This window comes from Rattus norvegicus, chromosome 6 (genome assembly GCF_036323735.1).
Source record: "Rattus norvegicus strain BN/NHsdMcwi chromosome 6, GRCr8, whole genome shotgun sequence".
Taxonomy (NCBI): Eukaryota; Metazoa; Chordata; class Mammalia; order Rodentia; family Muridae; genus Rattus; species Rattus norvegicus.
This window is the reverse complement of record NC_086024.1, coordinates 31,704,096-31,723,153: the sequence shown is the minus strand read 5'-3', so window position 1 is coordinate 31,723,153 and position 19,058 is coordinate 31,704,096. Positions and strand designations below refer to the sequence as shown.

General features: G+C 50.5%; 1 protein-coding gene across 12 annotated transcripts in view; it reads right to left on the bottom strand.

Moving 5' to 3' along the window:
* The window catches only part of Otof (otoferlin), a 96,608-nt gene that overhangs the window by 21,323 nt on the left and 56,227 nt on the right, over positions 1 to 19,058 (bottom strand). For 11 of the 12 annotated variants that reach the window (XM_063262553.1, XM_063262552.1, XM_006239833.4 and 8 more), the window contains 9 exons: positions 16,872 to 16,945; positions 15,536 to 15,662; positions 15,016 to 15,070; positions 9,643 to 9,774; positions 5,586 to 5,648; positions 5,065 to 5,149; positions 2,526 to 2,685; positions 871 to 1,057; positions 522 to 708 (listed from right to left, as the gene is read on the bottom strand). In XM_063262553.1, coding sequence (XP_063118623.1) covers positions 522 to 708; positions 871 to 1,057; positions 2,526 to 2,685; positions 5,065 to 5,149; positions 5,586 to 5,648; positions 9,643 to 9,774; positions 15,016 to 15,070; positions 15,536 to 15,662; positions 16,872 to 16,945 — 1,070 coding nt within the window. Of the gene's footprint in view, positions 1 to 521; positions 709 to 870; positions 1,058 to 2,525; positions 2,686 to 5,064; positions 5,150 to 5,585; positions 5,649 to 9,642; positions 9,775 to 15,015; positions 15,071 to 15,535; positions 15,663 to 16,871; positions 16,946 to 19,058 lie in introns of those variants that run through there. The other variant, XM_063262559.1, reaches the window with a different exon arrangement.

Sequence of the window (19,058 nt, the reverse complement as noted above, 5' to 3'; positions counted from 1 at the left end):
CGGAAGCACACGCCTATTTTCTGCCTGGATTCACCTCCTCCGGGTATCTTCTATATGTGGGACTGCACTGTGGGCTTTTGTTTCTTCTGCCTGCTGCTCTGGTCACTTGGTACCATGTCTGTCTGCCCGGGGGCGTTAGGGGGAATGGCATTTTGTCTCACCGTGTTCCTGGATTCTGGGTTACAGTCAGTCCCCACAGGCCCCTAGACAGGTGCTACTGCTCTCATCAGTTACAGTAAAGATACGGAGATTATGCACACAGAGCATGTGCAGTGCACCGTACGATAGCTCAGTTGGTCAACAGGAAAACCCATGGGAAGGCAACAGCTAATCGCTAAATCCAGTCAGCTCCCAGCGATCTTCAATTATTACGTCCCCTGCCCTATTTCCTTGAGGCAGAGGCTACACATGAGACCCTTAAAAGCCCTATCTGGCTGAGGTCGGAGGTGGTGTGAGGTAAAGGGGCCTCTTTCCCATCATACCCCATTCTCCCCCTGATACATCTGTGCTCTGCTACTGACCTTTGTCTCCATCGTTGGAAATCTTGCGCAGGTCGATGAAGTGGGTGCCGATGGCCACGTCGTTGACCTTGTCGGAGTCTCGGATCTGCACCTTCATGCGCTTGCAGAGTGGGGGGAACAGATCTGTAAAGACGACCTGCTCATTCCACAGCGGCTCATAGCTGCTCTTCTGCACTGATGTTTTGCCCTGGTGGGATGAAGTCACAGCGTGTGTGTCAGTGCGTGTGTGCGTGCCTGTGTTTCCCAGATGGAGGTTTCAGACTTCTCCTGGTCTGCCCCTTCCTTCCATCCATCACCTCTTCTTTAAGCCCATCGCACCAGCCTTCAGCACCCCCTCCCTCCCCAGTACCTTCTGTCCAGCAAAGAAGACTTGAACGTAGGGGTCGACGAGGTCCTTGTTCTCACCGATGAACGCCTTCTTTACGTTGGCCATGAGGCTTGTGTTCATCCGGGGCAGTCCCTCTGCTCGGTAAATTTTCACGTAGAACCGGGCCCACTGCCGTTCTGGGGGCACGCCCTCGGGGAGCAGCAAGTTCCTGTGAGCACAGGCAGCACATCGTCTCCACCGTGGACAGGCTCAGAGACTCTTCTTTGCCTCTATGCAAGGATCATTCATGGTGGGAGAGAGGTGGAGGGGATGGCAGGCACGCAGGAGAAGAGACAAGGCAAGTGCACGCTTGCATATGTGATCGCTCTGTCCCCATGTCTGTCTGTCTCTCTGAATCTGGTCCGTCTCTCTGTCTCTGTCTCTCTGTCCCTGTGTCTGTCCGTCTCTCTGTCTCTGTCTCTCTGTGTCTGTCTGTCTTGCTGTGTCTGTCTGTCTGTGTCTCTGTTTCTGTCTCTGTCTCTCTGTGTCTGTCTGTCTTGCTGTGTCTGTCTGTCTGTGTCTGTTTCTGTCTCTGTCTCTCTGTGTCTGTCTGTCTTGCTGTGTCTGTCTGTCTGTGTCTGTTTCTGTCTCTGTCTCTCTGTGTCTGTCTGTCTTGCTGTGTCTGTCTGTCTGTGTCTCTCTGTTTCTGTCTCTGTCTCTCTGTGTCTGTCTTGCTGTGTCTGTCTGTCTCTGTCTCTCTGTTTCTGTCTCTGTCTCTCTGTGTCTGTCTTTCTGTGTCTGTCTCTTTGTCTCTGTCTCTGTTTCTGTGTTTGTCTCTCTGTTTCTGTCTGTCTCTCTGTGTTTGTCTCTGTCTGTCTGTCTCTGTCTCTGTGCCCCTGTGTCTGTCCATCTCTCTGTGTCTGTCTGTCTCTCATACACACACACACACACACACACACACACACACACACACACACACACACCACCTTAGCAGCTGCATCATCTCCCCAGGACCTGGCATAACCTGTGAAGTTTGAGAGGGCCCAGACTTTGATTAAAGACACTGCTTCATGGCGCCTATCCATTCTTAGAATTCTGGCTTCCAGTCTCATCAAGCTTCAGTCTCCTCCTCGTTAAGGTGGCAGTAACATACAGCCGTGTCTCAGGAAAGCAGCACGTAGGCTACAGTGCCTTATAAACTGCAGTGCGGGATGCTAAGCATGACATTAACTTTTATAGCTTTGTGCCGCCTTCTTCCCTGAGACAAGAACTTCCCAGGAGCTGGTCTCCTCTCCCAGCCCCTGGGAGACCAGGCCCGCTGGATCCAGGCACATCCTGGGAGCCCAGACAATATCCCGGCGTGTTTCTTAGCAGCCATTATGTGCAGCCAAGATTGGTGTCCTGGGTGACATCTCTCTGCTGTCCTGAGTGCATGGCACAGGAGTCCAAGGCCCTGGCAGTGGGAGGTCTCCTAGTTGACAGCATTGTTTCTTCCCACCAGCTTTCTCAGTTGGAAGTCTGGCTGTCAAAGTACCACCTTCCATTAACCCGGTGACTACACTGTCCTGGGCCCCAGAGGAGAAGAGTGGAAGTAAGGGGGTCTGATGGTAAGAATTCTGGGTTCAGACCACTCCAGGAACTTCCTTTGTGGGAAGGAAGGGTTGTGTGCAGGTCTCTAGGGGAAGATGGAGCCTCACCCTTCAATGTCATCCTCATCTGTCTCGTTGGCCTTGTGGGGTGTCTTGATGTTGTCTCCCTTGCCCACCACGGCGACATCACACTTTACATAGCCCTTCAGCCCGGCAGAGATGTCATCGGGGTCTGACAGGATAGCCCATTTGTGATGGAACTGGTGTTCTGCAGTGTCAAATGAGAGGCCAGGAAACCTTAGTGTTTGGAGTCACAGGGGCCCCTCTGCTGAGCTGGTGGCCTCAGAAGGAGAGTGCCATAGGTTCCCAGGACCTCACGGCTCTAAGCAGATATAGGTAGGAAGGAGCTAGTGAGATGGACAAGGACTGAGTGTGGCTGCCCGCTGGCCTTGGGGATGTATGGGCAGATAGATGATTGGTGGATATACTGATTTTTTTTTTGTTTTTTTTTTTGTTTTTTGTTTTTCGGCGCTGGGGACCGAACCCAGGGCCTTGCGCTTCCTAGGCAAGCGCTCTACCACTGAGCTAAATCCCCAACCCCAGGTGGATATACTGATAGCAGAGTCTGTTATGCTGTGGACAAAGGAGCGGATGTTCGTATGAATGGATAGGCATGTCCATGGCTGGGTCAAACTGAGTGGATTTGGCAAGGAAAGATCAAGATTCAGGCAACACGAACTTTCCCTTTATACATAAAAGCAATTGGAAGATAAGCCCAAAAACATGGCTGAAGAGTCTAGATGGCAAAAATACAGGCGGCAGGTTTGGGTCTGACATATATAAAATAGAATTGCCTAAAACATGGGTGTGAGTGTCCCAGTTCTGGCTGGATGAGCGTCAGGGACACAGCTGAGGGGCACTTGTGTGGGTGCACCCTGAGGCCTCAGGTCTGGATGCTACAATCTCCAGCTGGAGAAGCAAGAACAAGGGGAGAGCCAGCTCCACAGTGGCCACTTCTTCCAGGCTCTGACTCCTTTGACAGAGGAGAGCTGGCCAAGGAGAGGGTAGCTGCTCTGGCCTCTGCAACTACAACCTACCTCCAGCAGAGGGCAACCTTGAGCAATTTCCTGCACTCTCAATCAAGCTAAACTTGGCCATGCCTCTGTGAGGTTACCAGGGACAGAGGCAGACTTGTGAGGAACAGTAAGTCTGGAGTTAGGTTATCATAGCGGAGAGACTGTATCTGAGGCCCACAAAGGCCTTCAGTTCTCTCTGCCAGTTACGCCCACCCACTGTGGTTTTGGACATGGAGAGTCTCTCTCCTTACACCCCCAGCCCACCTGTCTATCTTGACAGATAGGGTGTTTTTTAGGCCTCACATGTCTGGAATGCTTTGACCCTTGATTTCATATCCATAGTCCTAGACTTACGTTTCTTAATACACTGGGCACCACCCAAGTGTTATTAGGGCCACGAGAGTGCCAACTGTTTCTTAGTGGCACCTCTAAGTCCCTTCCCATTTCTCTCCTGTCACTGGCTTCTCTGTAAAGTGGGAAGGGGATGTAACTATGTCTTTAATTACTTTATGAGGGTCAAATGTGACAATTTGGAATGCAATTGTATTGCCACCAGCAAAGGCCCTTGCAGGGTAATTATTGACTTCTGAGAAGTTTCACTTCAGGGACATGGATATTCCCAAGTTGGCCACGTAGTGACACGCCCTCTAGACCAGTGGTTCCCAACCTTTCTGATGCCGTGTCCCTCTAACATGGTTCCTCATGTTGTGGTGACCCCCCAACCATAAAATGATTTCCACTGCTACTCTATAACTATAATTTTGCTACTGCTGCAAATCATAGTGTCTGTGTTTTCTGAGGTGACCTCTCCGAGAGGGTCATTCAATCCCAAGGGGTCCCAACAAACAGGTTGATAACTACTGCTCTAGACCGTGACTTGGGGGAACTGTGCTAACTCTATACGGCGCTGGCTATAGGTGACTGAGGAATTATAATCAGACACAGCTTCTCTTGCCATGGTTGCTCCTAGGAGAACTGGGGTCCCTTGAGAAAAGCGATTTTAGGGCCCGGAGTTCCCCAAAATTGCACATTACACTTGGGATTGGTTGTCACCACATTTAGGGTGGTATCACTTGGTATCCCTGTGACTAGCCGATTAGCTAGGCCAAACCTTGGAACATCTGTGAGTCTCAGGCCTCTTAACTGTCCGAGGGGGTGACAGGGACTTTGTAAGGATGGCCAGGTCTTTTCTGCTCAGTGGGTGCCAGCCAAAGGCAGTGGGTGGCACGGCCCCTCCAGGTCCCTCACTGCCCTCTATATAACTGCTCTCACACGACACAGGAGAGGTGATGCTCTCCTGTTCCTCGTGGATTTAAGCTGCCTCTCCGTAGTGTTCTGCTATTCCCAGATCCCTTCCTCCACAATGAGCAAACACCTATTAGACATGGCGCCCACGGCTCCTACGTACATCTGTGTGCAGAGTGCACCCTGCCTCACTGCCACACCCGTGGTTGCCTACTCGTGGCCAGTGGGTTGTGTCTATAATGAGCCAGGGACCAATGTAGCAGGAACGACCTCATACGTTGTTTCTGGAGCTGCATGCCCCGGCCTGTTCTTCAGGGGTCACTCACCAGGCTGGGAGTACACGGTCCCCACATCCATTTTGAAGGAGCCCACCAGAGTGCCGCTTCGAAGCAGGTTCTTAGAATGGATAACCTTCCAGAACAGAATCACAAGTAGCCAGTCAGGCTGGGTAGGGAGAAGCTTTTGGGGATGGGGGTGGGAGGAGCAGGGGCAGGGGCAGGGGCAGGGGCAGGGGCAGGGGCAGGGGCAGGGGCAGGGGCAGGGGCAGGGGCAGGGGCAGGGGCAGGGGCAGGGCCATTGGTAGAGGGTGTTAGGTCCATCTTTCTTAGTAAAGTGGGAAGGTATTTGGCCGGGAACAGGGCCGGCTTTGCTGAGACTCAACACCATGTCCCCCCTCCTCCCACTGCTGTTATATGGGTGAGTAGGTTTTACATTCTACAGAGGAATCTGGCGAGCCACGCGCCCAGGCATGGCACTGCCGTGTTATGAACCGCGCATAACAGGGCTGTGCTGAGGTCCTGCCTAAGTCAGCGGCCCTGCCTGCCAGTGGCAGTGGCTCTCCACTCACCGAGATCTTGATGATCTTGTCAAACATGACATCAGGAGAGACGTGGAAGTCAAAGACGAAGTACTAGGGGGAGAAAGACCAGAGTGCTGTCACCGCGGCCCCTCCTTCCGAGCAGTGCCTGCCTGAACCCCCCATTAACCATGAGTCTCAAAGCTCATACGGCAGTGGTGGTGACCCACTGGCTTCTGAGAGACCGAATGGGTGAGGAGCAGGACCCCATCTACTTCCATTGGTTGGAACAGTCTATTCACTACCTGTGTTCATGCTGCAGGAGACCCCCATATCTGTAGATGATATCATACTATAATGTCAAAAGTTGGGTACCCTTTGTGTATATGCTCTGTGTAGAAGAGCCCTGACCAAGGAGCCAGCCAATCCGGGCTCTCAGCCAGTTCTGTCCTTTTCTAGTAGTATAGACTTAGCCACGTGCTCTTTGGCACAACCCCCAGAGAACCGTTAAATAGGGGTGTGGACATCAACGACCATGTTACAGCACCAGGCAGGCTACTGACTGTGAGGTCCACCATGGGGCGAAAGGGCACACAAGTAGCTACCAAACCACAGTGCTCCCTGGGGAATACACCTTAACACCCAAGAAGTGTTAAAAGATAAAAACACAGGGCGTCTCAAAAAGATGCACTCAGGGCAAGACAGACAGTGCTTCCTTGGCCACAAAAGAGAACTGCAGTGTGGCTCTGTGGACTGTCCCCATCAGCTGTGAGCCCCTATGCTCACTCATGGTCCACATCCTTGTCCTGGGTGCACCGGGATGGGGAAAGGGTGTCGGCAGTGAGCAAGGTAACTGCTGTTTTTTTTTTTTTTTTTTTTTTTTGGTTCTTTTTTTCGGAGCTGGGCATCGAACCCAGGGCCTTGCGCTTTCTAGGCAAGCGCTCTACCACTGAGCTAAATCCCCAACCCCGTAACTGCTGTTTTGATGAACTTGTGGACAGGGGAAGGAATCTAAGGTTACCTCAGGGCTTTGGTTAGAGTAAATATCCCAAGAGCAGGTGTTTCTGGCTGTAGTCAAGAGTCATTGTCAATAGCCTGTTTAAATCTGTGACATGGTTATCTGTCTGTCTATCTATCTATCTATCTATCTATCTATCTATCTATCTATCTATCTATATCTATCCATCTTTCTTTCTATCTATCTATCTATCTATCTATCTACCTACCTACCTACCTATCTATCTTTCTATCTTTTTATCTTTCTATCTACCTACCTACCTGTCTTATGTATACTGTTTTTTGCCTGCATGCCAGAAGAGGGCACCAGATCTCATTATAGATGGTTGCTGGGAATTGAACTCGGGACCTCTGGAAGAGCAGCCAGTGCTCCTAACCTCTGAGCCATCTCTCCAGCCCCACATCCCTATTTTACAGCTAACACTTAAGCCCTGTGGGCTGATGTGCTGTCTATAAAGCCAGTGATGTCTAGCTGTTAACTGCTGGATCATTGCTTCCTTTCCCAAGTCTCAGTTCACCCTTGTGTTATGGGAATAGTGACATTAGGCCACCAGGCTGTCCTATCCCATGGACATGACCACACAAAAGCAGGGAGGCATGGTTGTAAAATCAAAATGAGAGGACTGGGCTGTGTGCTTGGTAAGGGCCCTTGGGTGTGCACGGGGTGTCCTGGTTGTACTTAGGATATTCTGCAGCAAAGTGCCACATGGGCAAGGGAGAAGGAACGAGTCAGAAAAAAAAAAGGCAAAGGCAGAATGAGGGTCGTAGGTCATAGTACAAGGCTGGATCCTTTGGGATGAGGAAATAGAAGCAAAGGTGAGAGGTGGACACTGCGTGGGAGGAGGGACAGTGGTCACCAGCTGGCCAGGTCGACCACGTGTGCAGATAGAGAAGGGGATTTATGTTGGTCTATGTGGGGCCAGGTTATTACGGAAGGACAAACGTCAAAAGCCTCCTATTTCCAGGCAGGCTTAATGTTGTGCTGATGAGCTACAGGGGCAAGTGCGTGGGAACTGGACCACGCCCATGGAAGGAGCTGGCTAACGGGGGCCAGGACCCCTTGTGCTCTGAGCTGGCTGGAGTCATAATTCTGAGCACGATTCTTTCTTAGGACTTCTTAGAGACTTGCTAAGTCGGTTGATGGCTCCCACCAGCCTCTGCTGTTCTAGTGGAGCCAAGAGCCTAGGGAACTTCCCAAGAGCAATACATACTCATACATGGAGGTCTATTTGTGGCGGTTTGAATGAAAATGGCCCCCATAGCCTCATAGGGAGTGGCATTATTTGAAAGAATTAGGACATGTGGCCAGCATGTGGCTAGGAGGTTACGTGTGAGGGTTGGCGAAGGTGATGTGTGAGAGTGGGGGAAGGTGACATGAGGGTGGCTTCTGCAGCTCCCATGCTGCCCTGTGCACCGTGACCTGGCACTCAGCAAATGCTCCCTCGTTTCAGTAAGAGTCCACTGACAATGTTACTGAGCCTTCCATGTATCTGCAGGCTCTGAGCTGGGAGAGTGGTGGGGTAGACCTGCAGCCTCTCATCCACCCGGGGAGAGAAAGATCGACCACAGTTTAAGACCTCAAGTGGAAACCATTCCCTCCCCTCAGATCATCTCTGACCATCTTCCGTCTCAGCCTGGTAATGGGTGTGGTCTTTTGCACAAAACCAAGTAGCCCTGACTTTGTTTCTGTCTCTTTCCCCTAAACTAGGCTTTCTTAACCTTTTCCAAAAGAGAGGATGCTGACCTCTGACTCAGAGAGGGTAGGCTATTCAGTGGCAAAGTCATTTGAGCTGGGTCCCTACAGAGAGAGTAGGAGTTTGCTAGGGCCCCACAGAACTGAGAAGCAACACTGGGAGGAGGAAGCAAGTTGGCTGAAACATGAGGTACACAGATCTGAAGCAAGTTGAACACCCCCAAGTCAACCACTGTCAAATAACCTCAGACAGCCACTTCCCAGTCGCCATAGTCTTCAGAGGAAAATGGAATTTATCTAGAACAGAGGCTTTCCAGTCAGGAATGTGTTCTGACACAATCGGAGATGTCTAGATTGGATATCTAGATTCCATCCAGAGCTGGAGGACCCTTGAGCAGTAATGTCCTGTCCTGGGGGCCAGTGGGACACCAGCTTGGAACACAGTAAGCCGTGGTGATACAGGAGTTTGTTCAGGCTTAGGCAGAAGTGTTCCTGGGTCCTGCAGGGGCTCATCTGGAGGCTCTTCCTACACTACAGGGCACAGGGCATAGATGCACCATTGAGCTAGCCTGGCTCTCCTTGCTAACTGATGTCACTGGGGTAGATAGACTGGGTACTCCCTCTAGGACAGGAACCCTGGGACACCAGGCTTTTAGACAGTTGAAATGTGCTCAGGCACTGGGGAAGGCCTGGCTACCTTTCTAGAGCCAATCATGGTGGGGTTCCATCTGGAGCCCGGTAGTCAATATGGGCCTTATCCCATCAACAGCTCCCTGAGGGAAGTGGGAAAGTTCTCTCTGACCTGAAGCCTCAAGCTATCTTCTTTGTTAGATGGGGAGATCAAACTATAAAGTCTGTGAGGTCCCTCATCCCTCACCCCTGTGTGGTCTCAAGTGGAGGGAGTAGCAGTCACTTTCTTTCTCACTGCTGAAGTCAAGGTTATATTCTAGACAGAAGTCTTTTAGGGCCCCAGGAGACCAAGAAGGGAGCATAGTAGGAAGGAAGCCCTGGAGTCTCAGCGTGTGACAGTATCCACTTAAGATGGGTATTGATGTATCTACAGGTGCAGGAGAGATTAGGTGCCTGAAGGACGCATTCACGGCACCTGTGGCACTTGGGCCAGGCTGGTGTGAGTTGGGCTACCCTCAGGGTCAGCCCTGGACAATGACTGCTGTGAGGGGTTCACAGGTGTGGCTAGCAGTTCATGGTTGACTTGCAGCCATAGCAAGGCCAGACGGGGGTCCATACTGGGGTGCAGAGGTTGTGGTATGCAGAGCACTGGGCTATAAAAGGTTGCGTCAAGACCCTGGGGCTGGTGGCTCTGTCCTCCCAACTCCCAGTTGCTCCTGTTCCCGTGTCAGGAGGCCCCTTTCCCAGCTTAAGTCTCGGGTCACTGACCTCGTTGTAGTAAGGGCAGTTTGTGGACTCCTTCATGGATGTGTATTTTTTGTCATCGCCCACCTCCACGCACACCACGGGGTCCATGTTCAAACCCACCAGCTGCCGAGCCTCAATCACTGTGATGCTGACCTGCAGGAGGGAGAGAGGGGGGATACATGGAGCACTGCAGCCATCCTAGTCTAGTCTACTGGAACATGGCAGCGGGCAGCAGGGCTAGGAACTGCAGGAGCCAGTCCAGCTTGGAGTGAGATGCGCCCCCAGACTCCATGTTGACTCCTGATATCCTGGGTGATCCTGGGATATCTGCACTAAGAGGTGTGGGGGCTGGCAACCCATAGGCCAGTGTTACGGAAGCACCCAAGGGAGAAGCATTACCGGATGCTCATGCTTGGGCCATGCCCCGGATGGATCAGTCTCACCTGTGGAGGACAGGTCCAGCAGCAGTTTTCCTAAACTGCCTACCACAGGGGACAGCCATGGATGGGGCATCCTGCCAGCAGAAAACTAATACTAAAACATCATGATTTCTTTCTGTAACTTGATTGAGTGATTCTTTATGAACTTAGAAGATGACAACATACCCCTAAAAATTCTGGTTGATTCTTGGGTTCTGAGTTCACCCTAGTGCTGTGGCTCTCTCTGCTGGGGGTTGGGGGAGCGAAGCCTGCACCACCTGTTTCCCACCCTCTGAAACACGCCAAGCTGCTCCAGTCTCCCTGAACTTGCTTTGGGTCCTGTCCAGGGTTTTTGTTTATGCTGCTAACCTCTAAGACGTCCTTGGCTTTCTGGAAGCTGGGCGCTTTCCCATGTTCCAGTCCCCTCTCCTGCTGAATTTCTTTGAGTTGCCAGAGCCTAGCCTTCTGGCCTGTGTAGGGGATGTTGTGTGCATCCTACTGTGATGTTCTGCAGCCTTTAGCTGGGATCTTGTACCCTGGGAAGCACTGTTTCAGCTTTCTATTCTGTCAGTAAATATTTAGGGACACCTCCTGTGGACCGGCACAAGGGAGGTTGGAATAAACCCACTGCTCCTCGGGGATCTTACTGTAAACAATTACTGGTTCATAGATTTTAAACTAGTATAAACATATTTTAGCTTATAATATACATAAGTGATACGTTATATCTTTATATGCATGTACATATAAAGATGTGCATAGTTAAAGGATGTATATGAAGACACATATATGTAAAAATGTATTTATATGTACACGTATAAAACTGGAAAATATAAGACTATATATATAGAGAGAGTGAGAATGAGGGAAAGAGAGAGAAAGAAAGAGAGGACAGGAAAGGGAGGGGAGAGGGGGAAAGGAGGGAAGAGAGGGGAAGGGTAGGAAGGAGTGTGAGTTTTGAGGCAACTGTTACTCTTCCTGAGTCTTCATTTCAAGCCATTAGCTCGTGCCTTGGGTTTGGTGGGGTCAGTCCCCATTAGGGTGGCCATAGTCAGTCCCCCATTAGGCAGGCCCAGATTTGGGTTGCTGGTCTTGGGGTTGAGCCTTGACTGGGCAGGAATGGATGTGGAGGGTCCTGTGGGTTCACTGAGCTGCACATCCTCAGCTCTAAGATGAGACTGTGCCTCATGAGGGTTAAACGAGACGATGCATGTCCAGAAGCACCACACAGGCGAAAACTCCATGGAATGAGAGCCAGGGTCGTAAGTGGCTCTTAGTCAGAAGCTACCTGTCCCACGGGTCATCTCTTGAGGAGGTAGGGTTGGTGGATGTTTCAGGCTGCTCCGCAGGATGCTTGAACTTGTATTTTCCACCCAAAGCCTCCTGTCTCTGTCAGCATTTCCTGCTAGCTAACTGGGCTGTAAGAGCAGCTGTTGGTGCCATTCATCTGGGCCTTCGGTTGTTATGCTTCGATGCAACTTCTAAATATGATTTTCCTCAGGAGAATTATCCCCCCCTCTTAGATAGAAAGAATCCTTACTAAAATTACCGTCTACTGTGTTCTTCAAGGTCTTATAAATAGCTCGAAGACCAAGAAAAATCCTCGCATCAGAAACGATGCTAGGAAAATAGAAACCCTAACACCAAGAAAGACCACTACCAAGAAAGCACAGAAACACAGAAGCAATTCTGCTCTGAAGGAGCACTTGAAGCATGTACACAGCCATTTCTATTCCGGGGTGTGAGAGGCCAAAGGGGCCAGTGAGCGCTTAGAATCCACGCTTCAAAGAGTCTCAACAGTCACCATTTCTTCAGGGAACCAAAAAGGAAACAGGGTTAATTAACTTAGTGCCAAGAAGTTTACTGTGGAGAGACACTAGGAGTCCTTCTGGAATGTTCTTCCAACAGTAGTGCATCGAGTTTTAACTTCCAGAAGCCTTTTTTTTAAAAAAAATATTTATCTTTATTTTATATGCCTTGGTGTTTTGACTGCATGTGTGTCTGTGTGGGTTACAGACAGTTGTGAGCTGCCACGTGAGTGCTGGGATTTGAACTCAGGTCCTCTGGAAGAGCAGTCAGTGCTCTTAACCACTGAGCCATCTCTCCAGCCCTATAAACCTTTTTATGCAAATGGTTTAAAAGTTTAATTATTGTTTTCCTGTAACTAGGACCCCTCATCCCCCTCAGAAAGAAGAGGTTTGCTATAACTCAGGCCTGGGAAACAGACAAGCATGGTTTTGGCCAGATGTGCCAGCTGTGATTAAATTCCCCACGCCAAGAAGGTGGTTGGTTTTCACGTGCACTTGCCATATCCCATCTTTTGTCCCTTCCTCTGTTCAGGGTTCATCTTCCTATCTTCTGCAGGAAGCTTAGCTAGCAGCAGTGACCCAGTCAGGAGCTGACAGTAGGTGTGGGAGGTGAACTGAGGAGAAGAGAGAGGGCGGGAAGGAACGAAGAGATGGGAGAAAAAACGTTGGAGGGGCAAGAGCTTTGCGGGATGATGGAGGTCCCAGAGGAAGCCTGGGAGTGTGAGATAGAGGTGAGGAGTATGGTATTGGGGCAGAAGGCCTCCCCCGCTGCTGCCTCGTGTGTGTGTGTGTGTGTGTGTGTGTGTGTGTGTGTGTGTGTGTGTGTGTGTGTGAGAATCTGGTCATCTTCTGTATTTGGAATCTGTATGGGTCATCGAGTTATGGATGAAAACAGAGGCTACAGAGCCAATGAAAATTTTCAGGAAAGCAAAGAAACTTCTCATGCACAGCGTTTCCAGGATGAAAACCCAAAGAGGGCAAAGGGAGCTGAACCATGGACCAGCTGGCAGCCCTGGCTAACATCTCTCCTGCTGAGGCAAGGGCTAGAATTCCCAAGAGCCTTCTCCGAAGCAAGGAACAGTGCTGGGGAGCTGGGGACCGGGGGGGGGGTAAAACTACTCAAATATCCTGAAGGGACACAAATAATGGTGCCCTGTGACCTGCTTTGGGGACCTCTGTCCAGGAGTGCATCAGAATGTCAGGGGGAGGTAAAGGGGAGAGGGGACAGGGATGCTCACCCACACCCCTGGCACTGCTGTTCTGCAGGGTTCCTCATCTCCCCTTGCCTCCAGGGCCAGAGGTATGACGTGACCAGATAGGCTGATCACTCTGGTGGTGTCATGGAAGGTGGGGTGGAGAGGCAATATGAGGCCATGCAGGCACGGGTAACAGTGGTTTGTCCCCTTTGAAGATGCCAATAATCAGGAAAGAAGAATGTAATGTTCCATTCGTTCTAAATTGTCCATAGCATACTGCACACTGGGCTCTCTTCCCACAGGCCTCCTTCCACTGGTTTGTAACCTTCACAATCGGTCTGGCTTTCGGGATTCCCACCTGGACCTGGGTTCTGCTAGGTTCTCCCCTCTCCAGTGCCACACACTCTGTGAGGTCTTTCTGATTACTTAAAGCCAAGTTCCTCAAAGGAGAGAAGCTGCTGTTGGTTTTACTGGTTTGTACATCGTATTTGCTGGGAGTGGAAATACTTTGCGTTTCAATCCTCTTAGCTCCCTCTTACATAGCGGAGACGTGTGCGGGTAAGCTGTGGATGGAGACGCACGATGCCGAGTGAGATGGGTTAGCTGGTGCAGTTCAGAAGGTTTAGAAGATTTGGGGGGAGAAATATGTGACCTAGGACACAAAAGTCCCTCCCTGACAGGAAGCAGTTAGGGAGGAAGATATGAGTCCTGAGCTAAGTAACCAAGGAATCAGAAGGGAGCAACTGTTCCAGAGAACAAGCAGTTCTGACTGCTGTGGCTCTGAACCCCGCCTGCCTCCGGCCTTCATCCGTGATCTGTGGCCCTGCAACCCTTGGATCATGTTTTACTGTGAAAGTGGAGGGAAAGGAACCAAATCAGCATTGAGGGAGACAGGTGAATCCTCAGGAAACACGACCAAGCGTATTTTTCAGTGGGGGTCATCTAGACCTTATATCATCTCCTGAGGGAGGTGAGGTGTGGTTATTCATGCATAAGGGTAGTGTGCATGGGGCCTGGGAAGTGCACATTGAACATACATCTGTACCCGCAACAGTTTCTGACCTATAACTGGGTCCTGTTGGCAGTCAGGGGAGAGTCTGGAGCCATGGTCGTCTGTCTTGAGAGAAACCTTCTCTCGCCTTTCTTCTCATTTGTACATAGGGACTGGGGGCTTCCTGCTTGGACACCTGTGTATCGTGAGCCCTTCTACACAGCTCTGATCTCAGGCTGGGAGAGAAGCCAAGATTAAGGGTCTGGGCCTGTAAAGCGGAAGCCACTGGGACCCGTGTCATCAGCCACCAGGGCCGCTGAGCCCCTGTTCTGCCTGTACTGTGACTACATCTACAACCCTCCTGGTCAGAGCCTTTTTAAATGTGGTTTCAGAAACGAAGAACTATTGATCTAAGAAGATACAGAGACACAAAAAAGAAGAAAAACAGGGGGCTGGGGATTTAGCTCAGTGGTAGAGCGCTTACCTAGGAAGCGCAAGGCCCTGGGTTCGGTCCCCAGCTCCGGAAAAAAGAACCAAAAAAAAAAAAAAAAAAAAAAAAGAAAAAAAAAAAGAAGAAAAACAGGATCGATGTTACTTCCAGCTTTAAAATAAGCTGGAACAACTTAAAAACGCAGCCAACATTCTTCAAAACTCGTGTGTGTGTGTGTGTGTGTGTGTGTGTGTATGTGTGTGATTGTTTTTCCAGGCCCCCTTTTCCTTAGGATTTTCAACAACAGACACAGAATCTTCAGGGAGCTTTGAGCTGTGCAAACAGAGATCTCACAATCTTCTTTTGGTTTGCATTTGCCTTAATGCTTCTAGGAATGCCTCCCAGACAGAGGCCTTCTTTGAGACTCTATATACTCAGATGTGACTCTACGATGCCCTGGCTCTCACCTCTGAGTCTATCATGCTCATCCTGCTGGGTCACCACACTCCAGCAGAATCTGTAAGGCCTAGACATCCGGGTGTCCACCTACCTGGTAATCCATGGGTCTCCCAGCACTCGGTTCCATTTTAATATCTGGCTTAGACCTAAGGAGAAGAATGCACTGTCAGGTTGGTGTGAGGGATGGAAAGGCCAGAGGGACAAAACTGTGACCTTCAAAAATACTCTATTCTGCCAACAAAATTGGAGGTGCACGGGGGTGTAGGGTGGACGTCCTCGATGGCACCAACAGAGAAGACTAAGCAGAGACAAAAATAACAGGGAGATGACCATTGGGTGAAGAGAGTCACTTGTGGACTGGTCAGCTCTGTGCTGTCCCTTCACCCACAGAAGCTCAAGAGCCTGATCCACTCCTGCCTCTACAGGGAGACAGCTCAGAGGACATCCAAAGACAGTAAGAAAGGATAAAGCTGGGGAGAAGCTACTCATAGGCCCTGACTTCTCTGCCCCCAAGCCTGGTAAGCAGGTCCTGTTCAGCAGGACGGTGGCAGGGCGGTGACAGGATAGTGGCAGGCAGTGGCAGGTGGGGTGTAGGCCTCTGGCCTGCTCACCGTTTGTTGGAGACATTGCTGGTGAGAGCAGTGACCGAGGCTAGAGACACTGAGTCAGGATCCAGCCCATCCCCCAGCCGGATGGCTAGGTGGTCCAGGTCCTCCATCTCCAGCACCGCTGGCTCATCTAGGGAAGAAAGGAAGGGCAGGTGGGTGGATGAAGGGCTAGGGACTGTCTCCTAGGAGGGACAGTTGATTTCTGGTTTATTTGATGGTACTTGCTTGGAATACGGCTACCTATACACCTCATGTTCTTAATTATCACAGGGTCTCTCTATGTAGACTATTCTAGCTTCAAACTCACAGAGACCCAGCTGCCTCTGCCTCCCAAGTCTTGGAATTAAAGAAGCGCACGGCCGTGCCAGGGTCTAACCTTACTCCTTAGAACATTTTAATTGCCATTGTGTCTAGTCTTACTTTCTTTTGTAATCTTAGCCAAATGTAATTCTCTTACTTAACTCTCGTCTCTAAAGCTCTGAATATCCTTGGTGGAAGAGAGAAGAATGCATCCTGGGCGCTCGCTCTCTCTCTCTCTCTCTCTCTCTCTCTCTCTCTCTCTCTCTCTCTCTCTCACACACACACACACACACACACACACACACACACACACACACACGTCCTCATCCCTGAGGTGTGAGAAGTGACTTATTCTTGACAGCCGCAGTGGAGTACAGAACTCAGGCCCACACCCCTGTATGTGAGTCCCGTGGGATGAGATCGTGATTTGGAAAAGCCATCCGGACACGGTAGGTTTGGGTTTCAGCAAACCTCCTCCATCTAAGAAGAGTGCAGCCAAAACTGGCTGGGGAAGAGAACGTTCTAGGGCCACATAGGAGAGCCCCGATGCTGGGTGCATATATCTCCCCACTCCACCCCACGCATCCCCTTATCGTTCATCTGTCCTCTTGCCTCCTCTTAAGGGCTGTCAGATGCCCTTCCAGCCTCTTCTCTTGGGAGGGACTCCCCGTCACCAGGCCCAGTGGTCTTTCTTTGAGATGGGTCTGCTGCAGCCACCAGGCACAGCACAGCATGCTTTCTTGGTACTATCTTTTTTTTAATTAAAACAAACAAACAAAAAAAAAAAACCAAAACAAACCAAACAAAAACCTCTGGGCTCATGTGAAGTTAAATACTCAATGAAGGGGGAAGGAGCCCGTCTATCTGGCAGAGGCTCAATGACCTATGCGTCCCTCCCCTAACCTCCAGACCAGCCAATGGCAGTCCAAGCCCTGCCCGAGTGGCTGTGGGAGTGTCCAGTGTGGGCGGGGCTTAAATGATGGTGACAGTTCAAAGAAGTGGTTGCTGCAGCTCTGATGGGCAGGACCACATTCCCTACCTTGTCTTTGGGGCTCCTCTTTGTGGGACCGAGTCTTGCCGAGTTTCATGGCCGAGAATACACTCCTTCCCGCTCTGTAAAAGGGAGACCCCCACAGTGAGGTGGGGACAGGGATAGATGCACATAGGAAAAGCACAAACATACAATAGGCAGTCCCTGAGGGACTCGGAGAAAAAGGAGATGGGGCCCCCTGCCCTCGTTCACTTTTCCCAAGATACAATACAAATTAGGGGCCATGAGCCCCAAAGGACATAGGACACTTCCTCCCAGGCACCAGCTCCCCAGGAAAGTGGCCTGTGAGCTTCTCGCCTACGCCCTATCTTCTCAGAGCTGAGATCTGCAAGGTCCCTCGGCTTTCTTCCCCCCAATGCACCCCCACGAGAGCTAACAGGAAAAGAGCCCAGATGCCCAGAGACAACATCAGAACAGATACATAGGTCCAGGGACTCAGAGGGACAGACTGAGGCTGAGGCTGAGGTGGGAGCCATGGATAGCAGCTATTCAGGTCTCAGGTGGCTTTGAGCCTGCCTTACTCTAGTCTCTGTGACAGGAGAGTCTCCTGAGTCCCCAGTGAAAAGGGTCTTTCTTTTTCTTAGCCTGGTTGCCCCTCTGTCTATGCCTTCCTACGGCAGACCACCATCTCTTGCCTAGCCCCTAACTCTTCCTCTGGTGTGGTGTGCCCGTGTGCCCAGGCAAAAGGTCTTGCAGCCAATGGGGCTGAGGGAAGGGGGTAGGGGTCCTTACAGCCCTTCAGTGATGTCCCTGCAGCCGATCCTGAGGTCCCCAAAGCCAGGAAAGACCAGGAGTAGGATTCGTGTGGGGAAGTGCAGTATTCCATTACCCCATTAATATTGTATAAGAGGGACATCTGACTCCCTTGCTTCCCATTCTCCTCCTCCTGGGTGTGGCTGCCATACTGCTGGTTCCTGTGGGGGTGGTTCCAGGCCCATTCCTCACCTGCTTCTGGATGTGGGTCAGCCTCTGTTTGCAGAGGCTTGGGCATGGCATCGAAGACGCCCAGACCCTTGCTCTGCAAGCTGTACAGTGTGAGGTTGGAGAAAACCTTTCTGTCCTTGTGATGGCTGGGAAACCTCAAGCCCCTCTACTTGGGCTTGGGAGATCAGTGTTATTCCTCAAACCTGGTTCTATCTTTAACCCTGATATGAGATACGTCTGTATCCTGTGCTGGATGGGTGGACAGGGACTACTCTTGACGTATCCCGTCAGTTCATAGATATTTTCATGATCTCCTAGGCACAGGTCAAAGAGGCTGGCGACCCTGATTTTCCTGTTTCCCCTTGTATTATAGATTTTAAAAATGAAGAAAGGGAAGGAAGAGACTCTATAAAGAAAGCTAATGTCTTTAGAATTATTATTACTTGTCTCAAGTATCTTCTTTGTTGTTCTCTCAACGGGTAATCTTTTTTTTTTTTTAAGTGTGGTGTGCATCTGTGTGTGCACGTCCACACTCCTGTCGATACTCAGGTGTGCACGCACATGTGGAGGCCAGAGGTTGACAACGGATGTCTTTCTCAGTTGCTCTCCTCTTTGTTTACCGAGATGGCGTCTCTCGCTGAACCTAGAGCTCAGTGACCAGGCTAGTCTAGTTGGTCATCTTGCTCAGTGCACTCCCTGTCTCCTCCTCTGGAGTCCTGGGATTATAGATGGGCTGCCATGTGTGACAAGCGTATTAGCCAGTGGGCTATGGCCCCAAGCCCCTCACCTGCGGAACCATTTCTGTGGTTTTAACGATTGACTCGGACCACAAAATGCCTATGAGGATGAAGTCATCTCAAAGGTGTTTTCTGAGATCCGGGCCTAGACTGTGTGGGACGTTAGTTGACTTTTAACTTTTGATTCCATTTAAAGCATTTACATTTTAAAAATTACATTTATTTAGCATTTGCTTATTAATTTATTTAGTGAGAGTGTGAGGACACGCATGCCATGGCTCAGGGGACAACTTTTGGGTGTCAGCTTTCTTCTTCCACCATGAGGGTCCTGGAGATGGAACTAAGATTCTCAGCATTGGTGGTGGGTGCCTTTACCTCTTGAACCACCCTCACACCTCTTTTTGAGACAGGGACACACACACACACACACACACACACACACACACACAAAGACATAGACACACACACAGACATACATACACAGATACACAGAGACATACATACACAGACACAG